General features: G+C 35.3%; 1 protein-coding gene across 1 annotated transcript in view; it reads left to right on the top strand.

Moving 5' to 3' along the window:
- The first annotated feature begins 1,510 nt into the window (after positions 1-1,510).
- Vps39 (vacuolar protein sorting 39) overlaps positions 1,511-26,449 on the top strand; it is an 80,608-nt gene continuing 55,669 nt past the window's right edge. Inside the window, exons 1-4 of the mRNA XM_081772006.1 lie at positions 1,511-1,847; positions 19,602-19,778; positions 21,667-21,767; positions 25,720-25,923. Of these exons, the coding sequence (XP_081628132.1) occupies positions 1,778-1,847; positions 19,602-19,778; positions 21,667-21,767; positions 25,720-25,923 (552 nt within the window). The 5' untranslated portion in view covers positions 1,511-1,777. The remainder of the gene's footprint in view (positions 1,848-19,601; positions 19,779-21,666; positions 21,768-25,719; positions 25,924-26,449) is intronic.

Here is a 26,449-nt window from a genome sequence, read left to right as displayed (position 1 = left end):
CTTTGGCGATTATACACATACTAACATTATAATAAATACCGGGCGAATTCCTTTAGCGATAAATGAACTTGCCTTCTCAGCTTCAGCCCCTTCCCGACGATGATTGTCCGTTTCATGAAGGGGTTCACACCTTAGAGCAGTGGTTCCCAATCAATGTGTCGTGTGTCCTATAGGGTATGACGCGAAATCCTACAATTTTATGAACCTACTAGTTACAATCAATTTTCAGAAAGACTGTACCATCAACGCTTCCAACGGTAGCAACAACGCCCAATAGTGCACTACTTTATAACGACTGATGGTCTTTCACTATTATCAGTGACGTACGCGAGAGGGGTTCGCGATTTTAACTCCTGCAGTGATGGTTTTAGCGGGTAGACCGGGTAGGCACGGGTCTACTTAAACATTTTGAAAAATATATAAACTCTAAAAGATACAACAAAGAGTACTTTCCATATTTAAATTAATGATAGATAATTATTTAACAAACAGCATCAACATCTACTTAAAAAGTAATTTCCTACTGTTATTAATCAATCAAATCTTCATATGTATCCATAAGAGAGGAGCGGGCCTACCGAAAATTAAAATTCTAAAGCCGCCTATAAACTCCTGTAAGTAAAATTAGTACAAAAACCTTCCAAATTTGAATTTTTCGCAATTTTTACCCATCCAAGGGAACGAGATGAACAATCCAAATCTCTAGAGGCACCTAAGGCCTATCCCCTCTACCATTTTTTTTTTTAATTTTTTGAAGTTTCCAAAGTTTAAGGGGCAATCCCATGCATGTCTGCTGAAAATTAACTAGTGAACTATGATATCCCTGCTAAAAATAAAAGGAGTGAGCCAATGCACGCCTACCAAAATTCATTTTGACAATTAGGTGACCCAGGTCAAGACACTCCTAAATCTCTTTTAGGTTTATTAGCCATAATGCAGTATATGGTATTACTCCGTTTTTCTGTATTTTCCAAAATTCTGGTTTCAAAAGGGCGAAAGGGAAGAAATTTAATCAATATCCAAATTTCTAATTCAATATACAGAAAATGCACAATACAAGAAATCGCTTAACCTGGTGGTGTAAAATTCGGTACATAAAATCTTAAAAAAAAAAAGAAAATAATGAGTGTTTCAGCGTTTTCGTTAAATTTAGCTTCTAAAAACAGGAATTCAGTGTTATTCAAATTTTCGATTCGTTATTGCTGTAATATTTAATATGGCGATTCGATTAAGTTCGAAGTGTGTAATATTAGGGCGTTCCCTAAAAGAATATTTTAAAGGAATATGGGGATTTCTTAAAGTGAAAATGTTCATTTTGAAAATTAACTTAAATTGAACGTGTGAAGTTCGTTACAATAATTCGAATTGCAAATAAGGGAAACCATGTTGCAGAGTTTTCGAAAATTCCACAAAGAGGAAAATTTGTACAAGACTTAAATTCCTAGTTTCACCTATTCATTAAGCTTTCTTCTTCTATTACGAAGATTGGGCACTCCTGCCTGTGACTCATAAGTAGTTTCTTCCTTCTGCAAGTGTAAGCGCATTTCGCTTATCAGCTGTTTCATTGAGTGAGAAGCAGTATGGTGGACTATCAAATTCAGTGTTTGTGTAGTAGAAGATAAATAGTTTATACAGAGATCATGTGACTGGCGAAAGATTAAGCCATTTGAAAGAACGGCACACATAAAAAGTGTCAATATAAATTTGAATTATCTCTTTTACTCCAAAACGTTCCAATGATAGTGAGAGCAGGAACAAGATCCACAGAGCTTCAAGGATGCATGATGCATACGAAGTTGCCCAGTTGTTGAAATTGACTGTACAGATAGAATCTATAGCAGCTTATGGTAAGAGATTTTCATTAAGTAAAACTTATTTCATGTAAGTGACATTGAACACATTGATATTTATAGATTAAACCAATGCAAATAGTTACGATCGTTTAAAGCTTAGGCTCTTATTCGATTTAAATTTACCACTAGTGCAGAATTTCGCTTAGAAGGCAATGGATTAATATGTCAGATGTGTCTTTATAATATTTATTTTGTATTTTCATCACTTGGAGGAACATGCAAGGGTAAAGCATTAGGTGGGATATTTTATTGTGCAGTATATACTTGATAAGTCAGGTTTCCAGCTGCATTCTGTGCATGTTGTTCAGCTGAAATTTGAAGCGACGAATAGCGGTGTAGATTAAGAATATGGCTTTAAAAATGTACTCTGTCGGTGCAGATTCAGAATAGTCCGTTAGATTAAGAAAACACTGTATATTTGCTCTAAATGATACCTTAATATGTATTGAATCTTTTTTTTTTTTTTTTTAATACCCTGACGCATGCCTAAATAATTGCGTACAGATTGATAATATACATGCAAGCTGATATGTTCTGGAAATGATCACGTTCTGCCGTATGTTATGCAATTATTTTATCACAAAATTCACTCGTAGCACCTTAGAAATTGTTTCTTAAAGTAGGAGTTGCAGTCATCGGTGCAATTTCACTTTACAAAAACTTCGGGTTCACTCGAGCAGACGGCTCTACCAAAAACAAAATTTATAGGTAAAATACGATGTCAAGCACTTTTCGTAAAAGAAATAAAGTGTGAATATAAGTAATTTCCGTCATTAAATATCATATTGAATGGGAGTGAATGTATTCTAAATGTGTGTAACTATTTACTGAAGCGGAAGAATACAAGAATGCGAAGAAGGTGGAAATAAACGGCGGGAATGTTCTGTTCGTGTTAGCAGTGGGCATTTGCGATGGATGTAATGCAAACATAAGATTTTATTACAAAGAATTGTGGTAAAGAGCGTCATATTATCAAGTTTTTGCAGCGTTATGGTATGTTGAAACGTAAAATCAACTACGGTATGCGAAGTATGAAAAAAAAGTAAAAATTCGAAACTGACGAATTTCTCCTCGCAGCTTGCCATTTGTACCCGGGAAACCAGTGAAGCCATTTTGAAAGTAATAGTTATTACATTATTTAAGTGTTTTTGAAGGTGAAAATTATTGCCGATATTTTATGTTTTTTTCCACTATCCTTGTTTATGCGTATGCCCCTCTTTTGCGCTCCTGCCCTGACTCGGTTAGATAGCATTCATGCTTTTAGTGGCCACCTAGCACAAGTTGCTTCGTGGTTTATGCATTGGCTTCTAGTTTAGTGCATGCTCTGCAAGAAGAAATCGGAAAATACAATAAATGTGTGAAAATTTGGTAGAGCCGTCTGCTCGAGTAATGCCAAAACTTCTTCTTACGAGTGTGCGCGTCCTGACGTATGTGGTGGAAACGACTGTGCCACAACCACTGAAGAACTTGAGTTAGCCACTAAAAGGGAGAATGTTATTTAACCAAGTCAAGACATAAACGCAGCAGGGGAAGGGGAAAGCAGCATGATGGATGATTCGTCTACAGGGAACAAGCGCGTGAACGACGGAGAGTAGATGTAGAAAAGAGAATAGTGTAAGAAATTTTTGATGTTGCTGGATAAAATCTCGTAGATTGGTGAACTTGTAATGGTTTCACACTTACAATTTTATAAACTCAAAGTACAAGTTTTCTGCATCGTGCAGAAATACTCTATATGTGGAAATTACTGTGTTCCGCAGAGGGTTGGCTGGTTTAAACCGACTTAAAAAAAAAAAAAAAAGTTTAAACAAACAAACAAAATATAAAATAAAAATTAAACAACCGAAAAATGCTTTAAATTGTGTGAGTTTCGTTGTGACGTTTCCATATATCAAACCATCTACAGTAGTTTTTTCTACTTTTCACCTTTTAATCAAGGGGTCATGTGTTTAATTCTCGGTCGACTTACAACCCTTGTTTGAAGTGTAAACCAAGTAGCAATTCGGGTGTCTCTTTAAGCGAAAGTCTTCTTGATACCCTCGGTATTTCATAAGGATGTTAAGCCTAAACATGCGAAACGAAACCAAGTTCTATACTTCTGCTTGCCTGAATGCCTGTTGTTTTATAAAGAAGCCAAGGTTGCTTTAAATATATTGACAAAATTGATTATGATACGTTGACCTTAAAATTTTACATGCATATCAGGGTTTGCCCAAGTGGGCCCAGCCCGAAAAAAACCACCTGGGCTTTTGACCTATTTGTTCGTATATTATTGGTACAACTGAGGTGATCACATTGTAAGTGATTTTTATCAGATTTTAGACTTTCCGTGGGCAAATTAGAGGCTTTCACGTTAAGGTATACAACAACATTCAACATAAGACCTTTATAAAGTTCTGAATGCACTAAATGAATTACAAAAAAAAAAAAAAAAAAAAAAAAAAAAAAAAAAAAAAAAAAAAAAAACAGCTGAGATAGTTATAGAACAAATTAATGTATGGATTATGCTTATAGCCTATTTGGAGTAAAATAAGCAATTTTGTACTTTAGAAAATATTTTCCGTAAATAGTGTGCTCGTCGACTTGGCGACACCAAGGGACATTATCACTCATACGTTTGAGGGGTTTAAGGTTATAGGTGCCGGTAGTAATAGTACCGTTTCGTATAGCCTCGCTGCTGAAAGGGTCGTTAAACACAAAATCAACTTAACTCGTTTGTCTGCCTCTACCACACACACTACAGGTTACAACTTTCGGCCTTTTAAGTTAAAATTGTCAGAGTACAAGCACGAGACACTCTAAATTTCCTGTACAGTTTTGACGGCATACCAACGTAAAATTTCAAAATGGCGGTAATTTTTTCAAAACAGCAAATATCCACGCTACGAAGAGCAATTTTCAGTCTTTTAAGTCGAATTTTTGACGGTGGAAGCACGAGATATGCTAAATTTGCTGTAGAGAATTTCTCGGCGATTGAATGTAAAATTTCAAAATGGTGGCAACAGCAGTAAGTAGAATATTGTTACAAGTTGTGACAATGACAATCTTGAAATATAAATCACATTTTAACACTTTTACCCCAAAGACATTGAAATATTTCGAAAAAACCCAATTAAACCCGAAAAGACCCATATGGGCCCAGGTGGGTTGGGCTTTTTCAAAAAGCCCGGGTTTTTTCAAACCCTGATGCATATACATTTAAAGTAATAACAGGATTTTCCCAGTGGCTAAAGAGGGAGTCTCCCGATGTATATATAATTCTGTATAATGTTTTTACTTGTGTAACTGTATCTTTTTGTTCTGAAATGACTCTTGACAATTATATTAACAAGTAGGCCTATGTAAAGATCAGTAGAACGTGTTTTTACTAGGAGTCCGTAAGTGAGTCGGCAGACTCATTGCATTTGTGACCAACTAGTCCGAGCTTCGTGTCCAAGCTGTGCATTTTTTAAGAAAACACTACTGGGTATCCAGGCACAAAAGGGCCCTTTACACACTCAAAGCAAAATTCAAACGTACAGAGTTTTTAAAGCGCATTTTTGTATAATGTACACTTTTGAAATAATAACATACAAAATGATGTATTTGTCAGACTTCTGCTGGCCGTTTCATTTCCGATTTAACATATCGCCATTAATACAGGAGCGGACATGTTCTTTTTTTACATTTTGGCTCAGATCCGCCCTCAGGTTGGTATTTAAAGATAAAACCATACTGTGCTATCATGATTGGATATTTTCCTTCATTTATTTATTCATTTATTTTTATATCTTTTTATTTTTTTTTAAAAGTTGGACATAGGACAAGGACAAAGAAACGCTATTAGTAGAGATGGAGAGGACAAAAAACACACAATACAAGACACAAACCACTAAACAAAGAAATTGAGTGATTCCATTTCAAATCGTCCAGGGTGGTCCACACGACTGTCTCAGATTTAGTTCATTTTTTAAAATAAGAAACTACATACAGAATTAAGTGAACTTTGTGGTGGACAAACACCGTGTGCGTGGGTTTTCTCGGGGTTCTCCCGTTTCCTCCCACTTTCTTCATTCCACCATTTCATTCATTTCTCATAATCACCGTCTCCTTTAGCCTAACCGGCATAAACGTGGGACGTAAAACTCACAGATTTCATTTTACATACAGAATTATTAGACTCATATTTTTTCTTTTTGCTGAAAAAAATTTTTTCTTCGACATACAGCCTTCCAAAATGGCCGCCCTCCTCTCAGATTGCTCGAAAAACTAAAAAATATGTCAAATTAAATATTTTACTGTAGAGAAACGAGTGTACTTAGTAACGTAATCGCAATAGCAGGAAAAGTATAAAGTTGTATGTTTCGTTGGTGGGCCAAAATTCGTCTATTGGTCCAATAGGAATCGCGCAATTCACTCGCAATGTTGCCAACTTTGATGAAATTTTTGCTAACTTCAAACCTTTTTTTTTTTTTTCTGTCCTCACGAGCAATATCAACCATCTGCTTATAGCATCGAAATCTACTCCATAAGGTCTCTTGAAAATGTAAAGGACTTACGTTTCTGATTATTACATCCCACGTTATAGCATGATGAAAAGCTGAAAATTGCATTAAGACGCCATGTTTGGACGCCATTTTCTCAAAAACCCCACCTTTTAAAAATCTGGATTTTTTACATGTATTGGAGAAGTACCTAAGTATTTAAAATCCGTTAACCGTTCATGCGGCTGCAGCCCCTAACATTCGCAATTAATTATTGAAATTTCGATTTTTGTATTTGCAATGTAAATATTTCCTATGGGCATTTAGGTCCTATACACAAGGCGATTTGAAAGGGAGTATGAAAATTTTGAGAGTAGAATCCTGACATGAAATCCAGTAGAAAAGTTCCTATAAACATGAGTCGAATACCGTTTCGTTTTCGAGTTACAGGGTTTCCAACTCGAAATCCAAAATCAGTTCGGAACAATAGAAAATGAAATATATATTTCGCGTTAAATCAGAAACTGTGTGTTACAGCTTTGATAAAGTTCAGAAAGTTGATTTGTATCAATATGATGATTTTTACGTGCGTTGCAATTCAGTTGGCAGTGTTGCCAACTTGCTAGAACTTTTATTTGTTTCCAAAAGACACTACGTGGATTTTATTTGATATTTGGTATTCATTAGTGATTGCCAGCATCACATGAAGCATAATTTTCCCCACATTACCACAGTTTTCGAAAACTTACATGTATTTCATTAAAAGGTTTTATCTCGTGCGTTATTGATAGTTTGTGTGATTCGGTGTCGTGAACATCGTCCTAGTGTTCTCTGAAACCATGAAAAATTGTTTTCACTGGTAGCATGACATTGTAGTGCACTAGTTAAGTGTTTTTGTGAATAACAATGGGGAAGTCCTATTACAGTAAGGACCGTATTAAATGTGTTGATTATGCTAAAGGCCGTAAGTTGATTGTGCACAGAAAGAATTTTAGACAAAAAATTTATCTTGCGGTAAAATATATGGATTGCGTACAGCGTGTCAGCCCAAACGTACTATTAGGGGAGGATGATTATTTGTGTCCTGTACATAAGGCGATTTGAAAGGCATTATGAAAAATTTTGAGATGTGAATCCTTTACCGTAGTCTAGGTTTCACCGATAACGGCCGTTTTAATGGGGAAACATTCATGTTTAGCATGTTAACTATCTGGTTAATGGTTTCCAAATCTACATTCAGAGGAACAAATTCTTTATCTTGCTGGTGCATAATTTCATATTTACATCTTCTTTCGTGATCACCAATATATCACACACATTCACGTTGTTCACGGTAAATATTCAAAGCACCCTTTACACGAATAATCATTCTCTCCTAATACTACGTTTTGGCAGATGCGCTGTACGCAATACATATATTTTACCGCAAGATAAAATGTTTGTCAAGAATTCTTTCTGTACACAATTATCTTATGCCTTTTAGAATCATTAACACATTTAATACTGTCCTTACTGCAATACACTGAGAAAAAAATTGTAGGTGGTAACTTAAAAAAATAGGTTACATGCGTAATTCCTGTATTTTTTGGACAACGTAAAGCAGACGTATAACTGAAAATGCATGTTTTATAATACTTTCTGTGTAAGTGTTCCATATATACGTACTTTCTGTATGAAACAATGTAGACGGTCAGGATCTCAGAAAGAAATGGACGTATATAACATATAGCTGGCGAAGGTAACATAAGTATATACATGTGATATACGGAAAACTGTTAGATGTCAGACATCCTGCAACAGCATGATGTAACATCTAAGGGCAGTGCCTATGTAGCATACGGATAACGTATACTCCGTAATGATTTCTAAAGTAAGCAAGAGGATATCGTATATTTGTACAATAAACCGCTGTACGGAGAACGGATTTTTCTCTGTGTAGGACTTCCCCATTGTTATTCACACAAACACTGTAACTAGTGCACTACAATGTCATGTTACCAGTGAAAACAATTTTCATTATTCCAGAGAACACTAGAACGATGTTCACGACACCGAATCTCATAATAAACTGTTTCGTGGTTGCAGCAGAACTTCTTGATTAAGTTCGAACTTGATGCGTGGAGTTACGAGAGGTTTTGCGACAATAAAAAATATTTTCTTCTTCATCTTTATTATTATTATTATTTTATTATTATTACAACTTACACAGACGTAGTTTTTATCCGACATTTTGGTTTTACTAATGATGGCATACATCAAGTGAAATTCACACGTAATGTTGCAAACTAGCAATAACGCATGAGATAAACCTTTTGATGAAATACATGTAAGTTTTCGAAAACTGTGGTAATGTGGGGAAAATTATGCTTCATGTGATGCTGGCAATCACTAATGAATACCAAATATCAAATAAAATCCACGTAGTGTCTTTTGGAAACAAATAAAAGTTCTAGCAAGTTGGCAACACTGCCAACTGAATTGCAACGCACGTAAAAATCATCATATTGATACAAATCAACTTTCTGAACTTTATCAAAGCTTTAACACACAGTTTCTGATTTAACGCGAAATATATATTTCATTTTCTATTGTTCCGAACTGATTTTGGATCCCGAGTTGGAAACCCTGTAACTCGAAAACGAAGCGGTATTCGACTCATGTTTATAGGAACTTTTCTACTGGATTTCATGTCAGGATTCTACTCTCAAAATTTTCATACTCCCTTTCAAATCGCCTTGTGTATAGGACCTAAATGCCCATAGGAAATATTTACATTGCAAGTACAAAAATCGAAATTTCAATAATTAATTGCGAATGTTAGGGGCTGCAGCCGCATGAACGGTTAACGGATTTTAAATACTTAGGTACTTCTCCAATACATGTAAAAAATTCAGATTTTTAAAAGGTGGGGTTTTTGAGAAAATGGCGTCCAAACATGGCGTCTTAATGCAATTTTCAGCTTTTCATCATGCTATAACGTGGGATGTAATAATCAGAAACGTAAGTCCTTTACATTTTCAAGAGACCTTATGGAGTAGATTTCGATGCTATAAGCAGATGGTTGATATTGCTCGTGAGGACAGAAAAAAAAAAGGTTTGAAGTTAGCAAAAAATTCATCAAAGTTGGCAACATTGCGAGTGAATTGCGCGATTCCTATTGGACCAATAGACGAATTTTGGCCCTCCAACGAAGCATACAACTTTATACTTTTCCTGCTATTGCGATTACGTTACTAAGTACACTCGTTTCTCTACAACAAAACTTTTAATTTGACATGTTTTTCAGTTTTTCGAGCAATCTGAGAGGAGGGCGGCCATTTTGGAAGGCTGTATATCGAAGGAAAAAATTTTTTCAGCAAAAAGAAAAAATATGGGTCTAATAATATTGCATGTAGATCCCAAATAAAAAAAAATAAATGAAATCTGAGACTATGATGGGGACCAATTGTGGTTTGCCTGGACGATTTGGAATGGAATTGGTCAATAACAATATGTGAACCTGACTAAACATTTCCCTAACGAAATCATTTTAGGTGTATACGTATGTATTTGATACTAAATATTACTATCAATATTTTATTTTTTAAGAAACAATGTAATCAAAAATTTATCTTTATGGTTTAAATCTCTCCTGTTTTAAAGAGTGTTATTCCACTTGCAACTGGTTAATTTCTAGTATTATTTTCACACTTCAATTGCATTGTTTGGTTTCTTACATGTTTAGAATATAATTGAGTAAGTTTCTCATCTAGTTACCATAGGTTTCTCGGAGCCGTTAATATCACTAGCAGTCTTAATACCTGTATTACTGTCACGGAATTTATACATGATCTACTATCACCGAATAAATGGCACTGACTGATTACCAAAGAAAAGGATTTTTTTCTGACAATATTTAAGGAAACGCGCTGAAGAAGAAAAAAGAAAAACCGGAAAAATACACAGTGACTCAGTATTAAATATTCTAGTATCTGAGTATACAGGAAAAGGGGGATGGGCACAAAGGTAACAGCAACAGATTTATAAAGATATTTTGGTAGGGGGTTCTCCTAGGAATATTTCGTGTATAGGAATCTCAAAATTTTGGGAGAAGGGGTTTGAAGATTATGAGTAACATTTAATTCCTTTCCTATAGAAATCGTAAAATTTTGGACCTCAGCCCTCCCGCCATTACAGGTAACTGTGCAACAAAGAGGGTCAAAAAATTGTTAAAAATAACTCTTTGTACTTAATGGACAATCTCTTACTTTCTTACAAGTTTGTGCCATCTATTAATTACGTCAGAAAAATTGTTTGAACAAATCTCAATTATCGATATTGCCCATAGCAGACATGAAATGTTTGGTTGTCAGAAAATGTTAGGCCAGGATACTTAAAGAGAACAATCTTTGAGAAGACTGGAATTGGGCGATAATGAGAATTTTGAAACTCTGGAAAGCGAACCAAATAATTCAACTAAGAGCCTATCCGGTTTGCCATAAGCACCAAACTGTCACGTAATCAGGTCAAAAGTCACGTTGCGTACTAAATCGAGTCTGGAGATTCCAAATCAAGATGTGAGATATTTCAAGCACGTAACCTCCGCGTGGCGTGACCTGGGTAATTCGAAGAAGATACATATACTTTATTATTATCATTGATTTTACTCAAACAACTTGACTTTTGACAATGTTCTATCCATATTTACCCTATGTGCTATACATCGTTTATAAGCTCTTCACTATGTCTTTGTTATAAGCTTTCTATTAGCCATATTCTTATTACAGTTTTTGAGATATGTGGACAACTTCATTATTTTCACTGATTTTCCATTGACTTGACTTTTCCATGTTTCGTGATCTTTTTTGACTATGTTCCATCCATTTTAGGACAATTTCTTTTTTTGTATGTAGAAGAATCTGCATTGTATGTTCAATATTTAATCTAATTTTCAGCCATCTTCCTCTTAAGGTTTTTGAGATAAGCGGAGGAAATACTTGTTTTCCATTGATTTTTTCCTGACATTAATATTAATGTTTCGTGCCTTTTGACTATTTTCTATTCATTTTATGACAATTTGCTTTAGGAATGTAGAACCTGCGTAGTCTCTTCAACATTTGAGCTTAATTTCAGCCATCTCCCTGTTTTGGTTTTTGAGATAAGTGGAGGAATTATTTGTTTTTTGTAGATTTTCCATTGACCTTAATGTTAATATTCGTGCTATTTTTGAGTATGTTCCATCCATTTTAGGACAATTTGCTTTTCGAATATAGAATCTGCATAGTCTCTTCCACATTTAAGCTGAATTTCTGCCATCTCCCCCAAGGTCTGTTTACATCATTGAAACCGGATGGGCCCTTTATTGTTCAAGTACTCTTCCAGTAATTTAAAGATTTATGGAGTGCACTGGGTATCCAAACTACCGGGCCTGGGTATCCAAGTGCTGGAACTGGGTGTCCATTTGGATACAAAAAGGTGGCTTAAAAAATGCCCTCTGTCCAAGTGGACAGTTTCTCTTGGATGTAAGCCGAGAAGCGGTATGGATTCTGCTTGTGTGATCCCTTCCAGCAAAACCTGTTGTTGCATAATAACACCAAGGCGAGACAAATTTATTTCTGTCCATATGTAATATGAATACATAGAACAAATTATTTCGACCAAAAAACCTGGTTTAAACAATAAAAAAGGGCGGGTTAAATAAAAAAACGGTTTTTTTGTTTTTTAATAAAAACCTTGTTTTTTGCCAACCCTGGTTCCGTAGTCGTCTCTGATATACATTTTGACCCTATTATAGTTTCTGTAATTGTTCCACACTTGTAAGCATTGTGAAAAATTCCTCGGACAGTGATTTAATATCTTACACAATCCTCGTGCACTCACTCATTTTAATCATAAAATTACCATTTTAATAACGAATTGTTCTCAATCAGTACCACTTGATATCCGTACATAGGCAAAAGTAGAAGTGGGCTTTCATGTTAATAATACAGTAATGTCTTAAATTTAAAAAAGAAAGTCATATAAGTGAAAGCAGACGGCAATGAAAATAATAAATAAAGTAAAACAACAACATATTTCCAATTCGCAGAGGAAGCAGCCAGTACAAAATGTTATAGCCCGGCGTGACGTGATCCATTTACTTCCAGCGATTTCGTTCTAGGAATATAGGCACTCTGTCTAATTATTTCAAGAATATTTTTCAGTCATATTTTAAATGAAATAAAAGAAACATAAATAGCTAAAAAGTGAAAAACTCACCAAAGATAAATCGTGAACTTCATACCGTTACTATTTACCACTAGGGATGTAAAATACCTGGGTATTTATTTCAGCGGGTAAATACCCGGGTATTTACCCAAAGTGGGTATTTTAGTGGGTATTTTATGTTTCTATTACCAATAAATGGATTTTATTATTGTCAATGAAAAATATAATGGGCATTTGTATCACCTGCAACAGGAGCACTAAATAACCATCTAATTAATCATTTTTTCTAGTAATTAAAGAATGAATTTTATGTTTGTTAAGTAACACAGTGCAGATTTCCTAGCTACTCAACATTATTTCTCTTTCGACTTACACTAAATTTTCTTCTATTACCCTTGGCGGAAAATTATTGTCCATTCTATGCCGTGAATTCTTACTTTAGTGTGCCCCTGAGGCGTCCAATCAGCTGCACATTAGAATTCGATAGTGGATCAAACCAACACGAAAATAAAAATAAAAAAATTTTGACAGAACAGGACGATGACTAAAGAAACTGCAGTCAGTTGTCACCAAACTAATCATACACTATTATTAAGTATTCTGTCTGTCACCAGCTCCTGGTATTAATGACACGGAATTTAAGTTCTGCCTTAGGTTCGTGTCTGACGAAACTGCTTTCTCCATTTTTCTCGATCAGGCGCATCTTCTTTAATCTTCCAATACCTTCTCCAGATTTCCAAATCACCGATGAACACACTACCTAAACTATTTAAGTTACAGCAGGATCTCTATAACTAAAATGAACAACCACTTTTTCTTTTGGTTTACCAAATTTATTAATCGCGGAAAATGAATTATTAATAATTACTTTCGTATTTTAAGGATTTAAAGTTTACATTACCTTAAAAAATTTAATAGTACTTATGACAGACAACTTTTTAATAATTAGAAAACTGAACTGATATTCCAAATACAGATGGTTACTTTCTTCACTCAAAATAATGTTATTTTTGTTATTTTATCTATAGACAATGAGATGTCCTGAATTGTCAATTATGCAAAAAAAAAAAAAAAAAAAAAAAAAAAAAAAGGACCAATAAGTTTCTTATATTTTACTCCTGATTTACTGAATTAATAAATTAATACTGTTTAAGAAACTACATTGTAACAACTAAGTTGTTGATACAGTTATATCAAAGTAAAGAAATAAGACTTTAGTAAGTAGCCTAGCCTAATAACCTAGAAAATACTTAGAAACTAAATATTTACCTAATTTGCCATTCTGTAGAAGTAATTGTACGAGTTTAGATTACAAAAGTTGTAGAATAATCAAAGTAACTAAATTTAATATATTGGTAGATCAAATTATTTACTAAATATGCCGTTGAAAGAAAATTATAAATAAAATAAGGAATAACAGTTCATAAAACACTTAAGTAACTATTTCCTGATGTTTAGAAGTGTTCACTAATTGGAGTTTAAGAATAATGCTTTGTGAAAGTATTTATTGAAATAGCATACTAATAATGCTATTGCAATAAATACTTTTAAAATATTAATGTGATAATCAACGTTAATCTAATAGGAAATCAGTGAAGGAAATATATATACCTTAAATTATTCAGTACAGAACAGCAATTAATCTGTACCATTTTTGGAGCACTATAAATAAAACGACCACAAATTTTACCGTCCTATTCAGAATCAACCGTAAGATCAAAGTCGGAATTATCACACAATTCTTCAGTATCAACATCACTATCACTCGTTTCTTCATTTTCTTCTGTCACTCATTTCTTCTGTATCCTCTTCCAATATGTCTGGTGTTTTGTTCTGTTCCATGCCAACAGCCGGTGACGTTTTCCTTGATGACCCTGGTCCTGAGTGTTGCATCCGTGAAACTTCAGGTAATTTCTTATTGAAAAGCTTCCAGTTATATGAAAGATATTTTAGTTTTCCTGTCCTCTTCGATGATAAACGATTTCTGGTTTTACTGTAGATCCATTAAATGTAGAAAAATTTCTTTCTCTGGCAGCAGATGTAACCGGAGCACTAAGGATTCGAATGGCGACATCAACAAATTCAGTGATGCTTCGAAACCCTCTCCACCAAAGCAGTGTGCTCATTTGTTCCACTCCGTCCCACAAAACTTCCTTGCCAAAAGTCCTTTCTTGTCCCTACAGTCAGTCAAATGTGCTCTCAGTAAAACAGAATTAAATCCCATTTGTTTTCCAACTTCACAAACGAAGTTTACTTCATCAAGCAATTCTTCAGAGGTCAATTTGCAGCCCTGGAAAGTGGGACTGGGATCTCAGTCAGATAACTTGGACCCAAGTCGAATTAACTTCTTTCTTTAAATTTTTCCATGATTGAGTGCTCTTTTGTTTTCAAAAGGATTGATGATGGTAACTGTTCTACCAGAGTTTGATGAAGGCTCTGGAATTTTGAGTGCACAGTGTCTATCTGAGGTTCATTTTACTCGAAGAAATTAATCAAATCCACTATAGGTTTCAAAATGGCTACAAGGTTTTCAATACAAACCGAGAATACATCATCAAGAAGTCTCTTCTTGATTTCTGAAGGTAATGACAATTCCTCACTCACAGCGAGCGCCTGAAGTCCAGTTTTATTGACAAGCAAACTTTGGAGGCAGTGCAAATGGCTTCCCCATCTTGGTTCTCCAAGCAACTTTAACGAAATTGTAACCCATTTCTCCCTTGAGATTTGTGCAAATAGTGCTTGCAAGTGATGGCTAAGTTGGATTGTTTTAACAACATCAATTACACTTCTCAGTAATGTCTTTACCGATGGACATCCGATGATGTCAGAACAAAGCAAATGGAGAAGATGAACAAGACGACCCAAAGATACTATACTAGGGTACTTCTGTTTTACTAATTTAAAAGCTGTTCTCACGTTGGACGCGTTGTCTCCTATGATTACTAAAAATTTTTCAGGGTTATATTTTTACAGAAGTTTCATAATCTCTTCAGACAAGTAATGTGCATCGTGTTTATTTTCTTTCGACAACACGAAATCAACAAAAACAGGTTCAGGCTTTGAAATGACGAAATAAATGATAGATTCATTTCTCAAGTTACTCCCAACCGTCACACTGTAAATGTAGGTTTCTTGATTCCTCTAACTTCCTTTTAACTTCCCCTTGCATTTCACTGTATTGAGCGTCCAAGTAACTCGTAGTCAAGCGATACCTTGATGGGAGAACATACGAAGGAAGAGTTTTCTTTAAAATTTCAATCCACAAAGGGTGATCAACAAGTGACAGGGAACACCCACTAACGAAGATCGCTTTGGGAAGGCTTTCGTTCAACACTTCCTGTAAGACTTCGTTATCGTTCTATACGTTGGTATTTGTTTTAAGAAACATCAAGATTTTATCAAAAGTCCTAAATAGTAACGTTGAACCTAAGAAACCATAAAAAAATAAGAAATGCCTGTGTTTGATGAAAAATTAATGTAATGTTTTTTTTCTTCAGCATTTCTTCTTATAATAAATGCGACTACACCAAATATATCGAACTCACTTTCTCCTTTCATGAAAAAAAAAAAAATACTCTAAAATGCCCTTTTAAGTTCGAAACTAGTAGACATAAGGCCCAATCTTTTCATGATTAATTTTAACTCCATAATGGTCGACTTGGAAAGATTTTGATAATTTTGGTCATTTTATACAACTAGTTGTAGCCTCTGATATGTAATGCTTTAGATACATGATCCAGCTTTAGTTTATCTTTTATTTGTGTGTCGGGTGTCTGAGTTGTTTTATGAGAATTTTAAAATTTCAAAATTTCACATTTCGTGAAAAATTGTTGGATTGAAGGAGTCTCGAAACATCTGTTCTGAAATAAAAATACACAATAACTTGATAGGGTTCTTGAAAATCGGTGGCGTATCGAGACTTTATTTAAAACTGGGGCTGTCTCCCAAAGATTCAACAAAGAGGGTTTATATTTGATTTCTATGTTTGGACAATCTCAAGCTTGAAGTCATAATACACTTTTTTCCTTTTTTTTTTCCTTTTTTTTTTTTTTTTTTTTTTTTTTAAGTCTTGGTGAAACTAATTCAAGTTTAAAAGCCGTTCACACTTCGGTGAAGAAAGGATTAGTAAAATAGCCCCAGATCAAATCTTGAGACGACAAGTGGGTGGTAATGAAGGTACCCCGAGGAGACATTAATCCCTCAAGTTTCAACTCTGACTGATTCTCAACTCTGATTTGCACGTAAGCAATGACGTAAAATCGGAAAAATTTGTGAATTATTTCTCAAGATTGGCTTTATCGATGTTGTTCAAACTTAGATATATGTATAGGTGTACACGAGGACATCGTCTGTAAATTGTAACAGCTCACCCCCACTATTTCCTCCTTTCAAAAAATTCGTTTCAATATTTTGATCTCATCTTTACTTATGATGATTACCTTCAAGAAAAAAATAAAAAAAATAGGTTTTAGATGTCGCTTTAATCTAGAATAACATATCCAAAATTGTATCGCGGGTGCGCCATGGTCAAAATTGCCTGCAAAACCGCACCGCACTTGAACGGGGTCAATTTATTATTATTTTGCATATTTATAGTGAATTAAAGGGAAATCACGCTTGAGAGACCCTAAAATCCAGAAAAACTTCACCGGTATGGTTAACAATTCTTAAAACTTTATAATAGTTGAACTTTCGTAAAATACCCAATTTTTGGGTAGGTAAATACAAAAGGGGTAAATACCCATTTTTTATTTACCTACCCACTGGGTATTTACCCGACCCACATCTCTATTTACCACTGACGTAGACAATTCAAGAAGAAAAGTAACTCACTTCGAGCGCAACCAGTACAGTAAGTCAATCATGCTACAAGCGACGTAGGCTAAATCCAAATGCCTTTAGTGTCCATACTGAACAAAAACCAGAACTAGTAAACACTTCGTAAACATCGTAAGGTACCAATTAAAAGGGCAAATGATATGAATCATCAGTAGGGCATGGTTAAACAAAATTACAATGAACTACACAACACATCGTAACGTGGCGTAATATGTGCAAGTGCAATATCTGGTGTTTTTATTAAATAATGAAAATAGTAACTCCGTTAATTGAAAAATGCGTTGCAATGCAATGCAATTTCTATCGTAAAATGCGAGGCTTCTATGATCATAGCTTGTTTCCGACGCGGGCTGTTTTTGCAACAAAAAGTAATGTATCATTGTCTTTCCTTCACGACAGAACGGTCTACATACCAAATTACTGGAAACTATCTGTGGAACTGACGATAGACGCCATATTCGCTTTGACACTTTATTGTATCTTGACTCTTGAAATCCACCACTGAAGTTTACCTTTTTGAAGCTAGATTACCTAGAACATGTGACTCTCTTCCACCCATCTATCTCTTCATAGTTGTTTTTTTGCTCAAGAGATACAATTCGTTTTGCTACACTCCCTTGTTGCACATTGAAACAAAAGTAGTGTTAGGAGCTCCTTCGTGGCTAAGCGGTTGGCGTACACGTCTTTAGCATGTGAGACGCGGGTTCGATTCCTGGCGGGAGCTCATATAGTTCGGATTCCACGTTATCAGTAGGTCCCGTCTCATATAGCCTCGCTACTGAAAGGGACGTTAACCTCAAAATCAACTCAAAAGTAGTGTTAGGTTTAAAAGGTTTAAAAAATGAATGAAATAAAAAGAATCTTAATTGGATCTGAGTGGCAATTGGCTACCATACGATTTTGAAAATGGACATTTATGTGAAATTAAGGTTTTTTTTATCGAAGACTTCGCAATTCCGTTTTTTGAAATCATTACGGGTTCAAAACTTCATATGTACACATTCAAAATGATCTGTAAGCTTAGACGAAGTATAAAATGTCGTAGTTACAACAATTTAAAAATATAATTTTTATTACTTTTTCCTGCGTTGCTTCTCATTATCATACCGGTTTCTGATACCCCCCCCCCAAAAAAGTTTATTATTTCCCGTCTATAAAATAAATAAATGAATGAATAATAATAATAATAATAATAATGTTTTCCTTTGCTCCCGAAAATGCGGTGCAAAGCTTAAAAATTGCGGTGCTAATTTGTTTAGCAGTTTGCTGCGCAAAAAGCAAAATCTAAAAATAGCTCTGGTATATACCAGTATATATATATATAGGAATTTATAATCTGATATTATGAAAGAATCAGTAAACCTCAGTGGTTTACATCACTATATTTCTAATATCTATGAAAAAGTTGATGACAACCAAGAATAACTTCACTTTTATTTATTTATTTATTTATTTATTTATTTATTCATTCATTAAATCTCTCAAAGTAGCTTATGCATATTAAAGTTTGTCCTTACCAAAGTACCCGAACGGTACGAACAGTAGTCTTACGGTTCAGTGGCGATTTTTCACCATCAGTACTACTGCATTAAATAATTCAACATTGCTTATAGAATCAGATTATCGGTAATAATTCTGCACCGTAAAAAAAAAAAAAAAAAAACATCTTGTTCACTATGTATACGTTTAGCAACTGATTAAACATATAGAACGCATTTCAAAATTTAACGCTTGGCTTGTAGAAAGTCGTGGAAAATTGAAGATGAACGCGAAATGCAATATCTCGGAAATGAACAGCTGTATAGATGTAAGACAAACATCAGTGGAAAGGTTATGAAGTGATTTTTAATGCAGCGCTAAAAACTTTTACCACCCCAGTTCCAAATGTCTCAGATAATGTGACAAAATCGTAAGTGAACATCAGCCAAATTACCATTTTTAAACCCCGAAAATTCTTGGGAAGAGTTGAGCCGTTGCTGAAATTACAATTACCATTTTATTTTTCAAGTGCTTCAGGAAGTACAAACATTATTAACATTCGATACAGGACGGTACCCAGTCCAAAAATGCAGGGGGGCCGGTAGAAATTAGGGAGGGGGCGATCCAACCATATTATAGTTCATATTTAAAACAACTATTCCAGTATAGTTGTTTAAAATGTTCTTCAATTACTGTACTTCGGACGGAAATGTTTATGCCTTATATGACATGTATTTGCTTTGTAAATTATGTTGCTGATCTTAATTATTTTGTTCGATAGGTGACAACCTACTGGTAGGAACAAAACAAGGTCATCTGCTTATGTACAGTGTCTCTCGGCAACATGGAGATCAAAAGCACGATGTTCAGCTTTTGCGGTACAACAAGAACTTTTCTAAGAAACCGATACAGCAATTGGATGTTGTTCCAGAGTATCAAATGCTTATTAGTTTATCAGGTAACATTGTGTTCTGAAAATATTCTCATTACTTCTACATTATTGTTTTTGTATTAGAATCTAAAATGTATTAAATTACCAGGATTTTATTGCAAACACTGTTAGATCAGGAACAAAGTTTTTTATAAATAAAAGATCTGTATCAAAGATATTAATATATTCTTATTCTCCCGTTGTTAGTGGATTATTTGCCTCAAATTGCCTGCATTACGATTTGATGAGAAGTTTTCGTGTTCTACTGCCTTCTACTAGTCGCTTTATAATAGTTGCCCTCGTTAATCCATTCTGTTCTTCCCTCCTTTTATTTCAGTATCACATTTCTTAATACTTCTATAAAAAGAAATCCATAACAGTCAAAGGCGAAAAACAAGTTGTGGAATTTTATGTATTTATTTAGAGCTGTTGTAGTTTGAAAACTGTTGAATTCTTAATGTTAGGAATTTGGAATTTTATGTTAACCTACGAGGGCGGGGTGAAAAATTCTCGGCCTGACCCAGAGATGTCACTCGAATCAGCAAAATTTTATTGTTGTTGCTTGGGGGCACTTTTCAGTTGTTCATATAACAAATGTTAATTTGTTCTCTCTAGTAGTTTGTGTGCAGGCATTGTTGAAGTTAGACATCTTGCGTGTTAGTTGGGAAAATGGATAAACTATAATATCGTGTGGTAATCAAATTTTTCGTTTTAGATGATTAGCCCCTACGGAAATTCATTCGAAGTTGACAAAAGTTTACGACGATTCTGCTCCTTCCATGTCAACCGTTAAAATGTGGGCAACTGAATTTAAACGTGGTTGCACATCCCTCGAAGATGACCCATGTGAAGGAAGGCCGAAAACAGCAACCACGCCGGAAACAATCGAAAAAGTGCATGATATCGTGTTCGACGATAGGCGAGTGAAGGTGAGTGAGATAGCTGAGAGTGTGGGGATATCGGAGGAACTGGTGTGAAACATCTGGCACAAATAACTAAGAATGCGAAAGCGCTGCGCAAGATGGGTGCCGCATTTGCTGACTGCCGACTAAAAGCAAATGCAAAAACGATTTTCGCAGCAATCCTTAGACCGATTCTAAAGGGATCCGACCGATTTTGTGCGGCGCTTTGTGACAATGGGTGAGACGGTTCACCACTACACGCCAGAAATAAAACAGCAGCGGGTGGAAGCTGGTGGTGCAGCGCCAAAGATCTTTTGGGATGCGAAAGGGGTCCTGTTAATTGATTAACTTGCAAAAGGGAGAACAATTACAGGCGAATATTACTCTAACCTTCTTGACCACCTGTGCACAAGGGTGCGTTGGCGATGGGAAAACTGTGGGATTTGGTGTAGGATTTGCTCGGCCATCCGCCATATTCTCCTGATTTGGCACCATCGGACACTTCTTTCTGTTCCCTAACTTCAAGAAATTTCTTGCTGGGAAGCGCTTCACATCGAATGAAGAAATTGAGAGGGTCGTGGATGAATATTTTCACAACCTTCCAGACTCTCACTTCCGGGAAGGAATACTGACGGAGAAACGCTGGACCAAGTGTATTGAAGTTAAGAGAGATTATGTCGAAAAATAAAAACATTTTTGAACTGAAATTCGCAATCTTTCATTGTCAGGCCGAGAACTTTTCACCCCGCCCTCGTACGTTAACGTAATTTGATCTATATCTGGTCTGATTTGAAGGAGCGAAATATTTATGAGAAAACATGGCGGTGTGTTATTGAAATTGAGTTTACCAACCCAAGTAGCTGGTACTGCGGTTAAAACATTGCAGAAGTACTTTTTCTTTAATGCTATCTAACTCAGCTGACATATTGATGAAGAAATAGGATAAGTTTGATTTTTTACGTTTTCTGTTGTTGTTGTGCCTATTCATTACATTTCTTTCTTTTCTTTTGTAGATAACATAATATGCGTACACGATATGACCATAATAAATTTTCCAACTATTACGACAGTCCATAGGACGAGAGGAGCAACTTTGTTTACTCTAGACGTGAAGGTAATTTAGTAGTTTTTTTTTTTTTCCTTACTTTAGAGAACAAAAATTAATTTGTATCAAGTATGCGAAACTTATTGCTTAATAAACGATTGCATTTCAATGGCTAATCTGCCATTTTTGTTAGATCAGCGTAGAACTAAATCTGAAGGTAGAAGAATTTCCACATTGTTCTTTGTAACAAATCATATTTAACCTGACATTTTAATCACACATACCTAACTAAAAATAATCATAAATTATTCAGTGAGACGGCTTCGGCAAAATGAAATACTCCTAAAATAAATTATAATATTAGAAACTGTGTAATAACGGAAAACTCCACCTTAGTAAACATAACTAGATATTGACTGTTGCTTAAATCTGTTACTCTTTGTAGGTCTGTAATGGAGGAATATTAGTTATCGTAAACATAGTATTTTTGAAAAATTGTTTAAAATGGAATCCCATTCTTTGTCTAAATTTAAGGATGATTTCATCTTCCTTAAATAAAATGACTCGGATGCATTGTTTTCAACCAGAGAAGCGGTTTTGGCATATTATTTCCTTTGAATTTGTTTTGGAATGCTCAAATGTTTAGACATGCCCAGTACCGCCGTATCACTGTTTTTGGAGACCTAAGTGTTTTTCTTAATTCTGGAATCAATGCTCCTTTTGACTTCTTTGTATGTGCTGATGCATTTACATCTCGCTTGATATGCTCCAGAATGAACCCAATCATTCATGATATAATTCTTGAAAGCTATGAGTGATTTTCTGTAATACAACTCAAAATACGTATTACACCACGTAATCGTTGTACTTACTGAATTTTTGCCAGTTTTCAAGAAGTGGAGTTAAACGTATCAAACACTTCGATAAGAGATACTTATATAATTTTAATTTATCTGCATTGAGCTAGGAACAAAAATCTGTTTTTAGTATCTGGTTATTATCTACGTATGATTGTTTATATAAACTTGCTTCTATGTTAAACAATGTATTTGGTTAAACATAGAGAAGATATGGGAAGTCTCTTTTTCGGAGACTATTGACCTAAGACCTACACCAGCTTTGTCACTTTCAGTACACTATATCTTACAGGTAGTGAACAAGCGTCTATGTGCAGATTTTTAGCCAACCGTTTACCTATCAGGCCAAAATTTCACTAGTAAATTATTAATTTCCGTATCTTGTAAATGGTTAGAATTAACCTTAATCTAATGGAATTGTAATTTTGACATACAAGCATCACTAAGTGCTAATTTCTTATTCTCTATGCCAAATGTGTACCACAATCTTCGTTTATAATAGTTTGATTAAGTTACAATTGTTATTACAGGGTAAATTTTGTGTTAATAAACAGGAAATAATATTCGCAGTTTTAGCCTGTCTTCAAATAGTTTGTCTGCTGACCTTACAAGGTCCCTCCGGAAAGTAATGTCACCAAGTGCACAAATATGAAAAAACTCAAAACATTTATTTACATAATAATAAGAATAATAATACCTGCACATTAAAATTCTTCAAAATATTATCCTCCTGCGTCGATACATTTTGACAGCGGGATTTCCAATCTGCGAAGGCATCCTGGAAGGCCTCTTCAGGGAGTGCGTTTAAAGCCATTTCACAGGCTGCTTTTACGTCGTCAGTTCTATAACGCTGTCCTTTCAAGGGAGATTTCAAACGGGGAAACCAAAAGAGGTCTGCGGGAGCCAAGTCGGGGCTGTAGGGTAGCTAGGACAGCATTGTCGCTTTAGATTAGCCAGATAGCTGGTCACGACGAAAGCAGTGTGGGCCGGCGTGTTCTCATGAAGTTTCCATTCGCCGCTGATGTCTAGTCTGACACGCTGGATCCTTGCTCTCAGTCTCTTGAGGACTTCTACGTAAAATTTAGAGTTAACGGTTGTTTCGGGAGATAGCAACTCACGATAAACGATCCCTCTGATGTCAAAAGACACAATGAGAATGGTCTTGATCTTTGATGTGGAGTCGTACTGGAATACCTACGTTTCATCACCCGTGATAACATTATCCAAAAAGTTAGGATCATTTTCACACATTTCCAAAACATCTTGACAAATTTCCACTCGGTGTCGTCGGCCAGAATTCTTGGGACAAGCTTCGCGCACACTTTTCTCATGTGCAGATCCTTGGTCACAATCTTGCGAACGATAGTTTTTGGAATATTTAACATGTCGGCTATTAAACGAACAGTCATTCGATGGTCTGTTTCAGGCTTGGCTGGTTTAAACCAGCTGGTTTTTAAAAAACCTGGTTTAACCCCCACAAAAAACTAATTTCTGTCCATATGTAATATAAATACATAGATTAAATTATTTAAACCAAAAAAAAAACTGGTTTTTTGTTTGTTTTTTTTTCAATAAAAATCATGGTTTTTGCCAACCCTGGCCTGTTTGCAAAAGTTCTTTCACACGAGTCACATGTTCGTCATTTGAAGTGGTTGACGGGCGCGGGCTTCATTGTCTACCTCTTCACGACCTTCCGAAAACGCCTTCTGTCATCTATAGATTTGCCTTTGTGATAAACATTCATCCTCGAAGGCGTGTTGAACCATTGGAAAAGCTTCCTCTGCAGACATGCCGAGTTTCGCAGAAAACTTGGTAACGTTTCTTTCTTCCAGAGAGTTCTGCATCGCGACTTTACAAGAGCCAAAACAGGGGTAGTGGCCCCGCGTAGCATAGTCGCTAACGCTGTCGCCTGCGGTGCAAGCTGTGCCGGATTCTACTCCCGGTGGGGTCACTCAGTCGAAAAAGTGTAAAACGCTTTTTCAGGCCAGCCACCCTGAATGAGGTTTTCCTCATTCACACCAGGCAAATGCCGGGGTGGTATCTACCTTGTAGGTCCCAGGCCGCTTTCTTCCTTCCCTTTCACCGGATAGTGTGCTCGCCGAGGAACGTCATCCCTCAAACGTGACGAGCTAAATGGCCTTAGATGCCGAAAGCCCAGAGATATAAAATCCTAAAACAACGGTTTACGAAATCGCCCGTCCTTCACTTCTGAGAGCTCAAAGACAACTGAGGAAGCACTCTCTCTGTAGTTGACTTACACCACCATCGATCCCAGCAGTACTTTCGAGATAGACCTTGTAAGGTAGTGTCGTGGTGCCAATGTTTAAATATATGAGACAGTGATACCATCTTCGGATCAGCAGAGCAATTACTTGAAGACATAGCTAAAACTGCAAAGAGATTTATATAATAGGGAGGTTATGTCTGACAGTTACTAAATCCATGGTAATAGTTCCTTAATCTATAATAATGCGTAGCGAATAGGTAAACAAATTTGGAAGTATGTATATGGTATTTATTAAAGAAAAAAAAATCACTTTATTTGTAATTGCACTGTGTGAAGAATTTCGTATTCGTTATATTTGGCGAAAGTTAAAACTTTAGATTTCTTCGTTTGCATAGAAGTTATCTAACGCCCTCAACACACGATTTATTGCGGTGCCTTTATTTCACGAAATTTTAATACTGAAATATATCTCAAGAATATTTCTTCTGGAGATATAAGACTGCAAGTAATAGACATACAAGAGTAACAAAGCAGTAATATCTCAAATGTAGATGAATACTCTGATTCTTAAACCTTGCAAACCCTATTACTTGTGTTAACAGTTTGAATCTCGACTCATAGCAACTAAACTGAAAACGAAACAATTATTAAAAGCGATTTAATATATCACTAATCCATTATACTGAGACAATATTAATTTAAGATCTCGCAATATTGATTTAAGTCTTAATGTCATACATACTTAGTGCTTTTAAGAAATGAAATACAGAATTTTGATGAATTGATGTTTTCTTCCATTTACACTGCCAATTTAAAACGAAATTGTAAATAGACAACATGGCTGACATTGTTAATATTAGTGATACACTGTATTGAACATTACAAAGTTTAGATTTACACTTTTAGTAATATTTTTTTGTCATGATTATATTTTCAGAGGCAAACTTCATTGACCGGAGAGACATCTGTGACTGTAAGAATGTGTGTTGCAGTTAGGAGACGTCTTCAGTTGTTTTACTGGAAGAATGGAAGCTTTCTTGATTTAAGAGAGGATCTCTGTGTGCCGGACATTCCTAAAGCACTTGCATGGTGTAAAGAGACAATATGCGTAGGGTTTAAGGGAGATTACATCTTATTAGAGGTAACTTTATTTGATATATAGCGGTATGTTTACTTAGAATCAACTTATTTCAGGGCTAACTAATCTGCAATTACCGCAATATTTAAGCAGGTGAAAAATTTTTGAGACTTACTTCGTTCCAGTCAGTACTGAAAAAAGAACGCGAACGTCAAAAGAACTCCCATTCTTGTCTTTTTATTATTTTACACTGTAACGGAATCACTCTATTAAAGTTGGCTGATTGGTTGATTGGAGTTCTATGCGTTCCTTTCAGCGCCAAGGCTATATAAGACGTAGACTTACAGCATAACGTTTGATCCAAACCACATGAACTCCCGCCTTGAGATCTAGCCCGGTTTTCCCGCGCTGAAGGCTAGAATGTAATAAGGGAGCTTTTATCCTATTAAAGATCTAACTAGTTCATCAAACCAAACAACACTTTACAAACTACTCGCTATGTAGTGTCTTTAAACATATTGTAAATAAATGCTAGATGGGATTGACGGTAATGAAATCCAATTTTTTGAATGAACCTATTGATGATGAT

Source organism: Thermobia domestica, chromosome 9, assembly GCF_964235325.1.
Source record: "Thermobia domestica chromosome 9, izTheDome1.hap1.1, whole genome shotgun sequence".
Classification (NCBI taxonomy): domain Eukaryota; kingdom Metazoa; phylum Arthropoda; class Insecta; order Zygentoma; family Lepismatidae; genus Thermobia; species Thermobia domestica.
The sequence above is the reverse complement of the archived record's forward strand: the minus strand, read 5'-3'. Positions and strand labels throughout refer to the sequence as shown.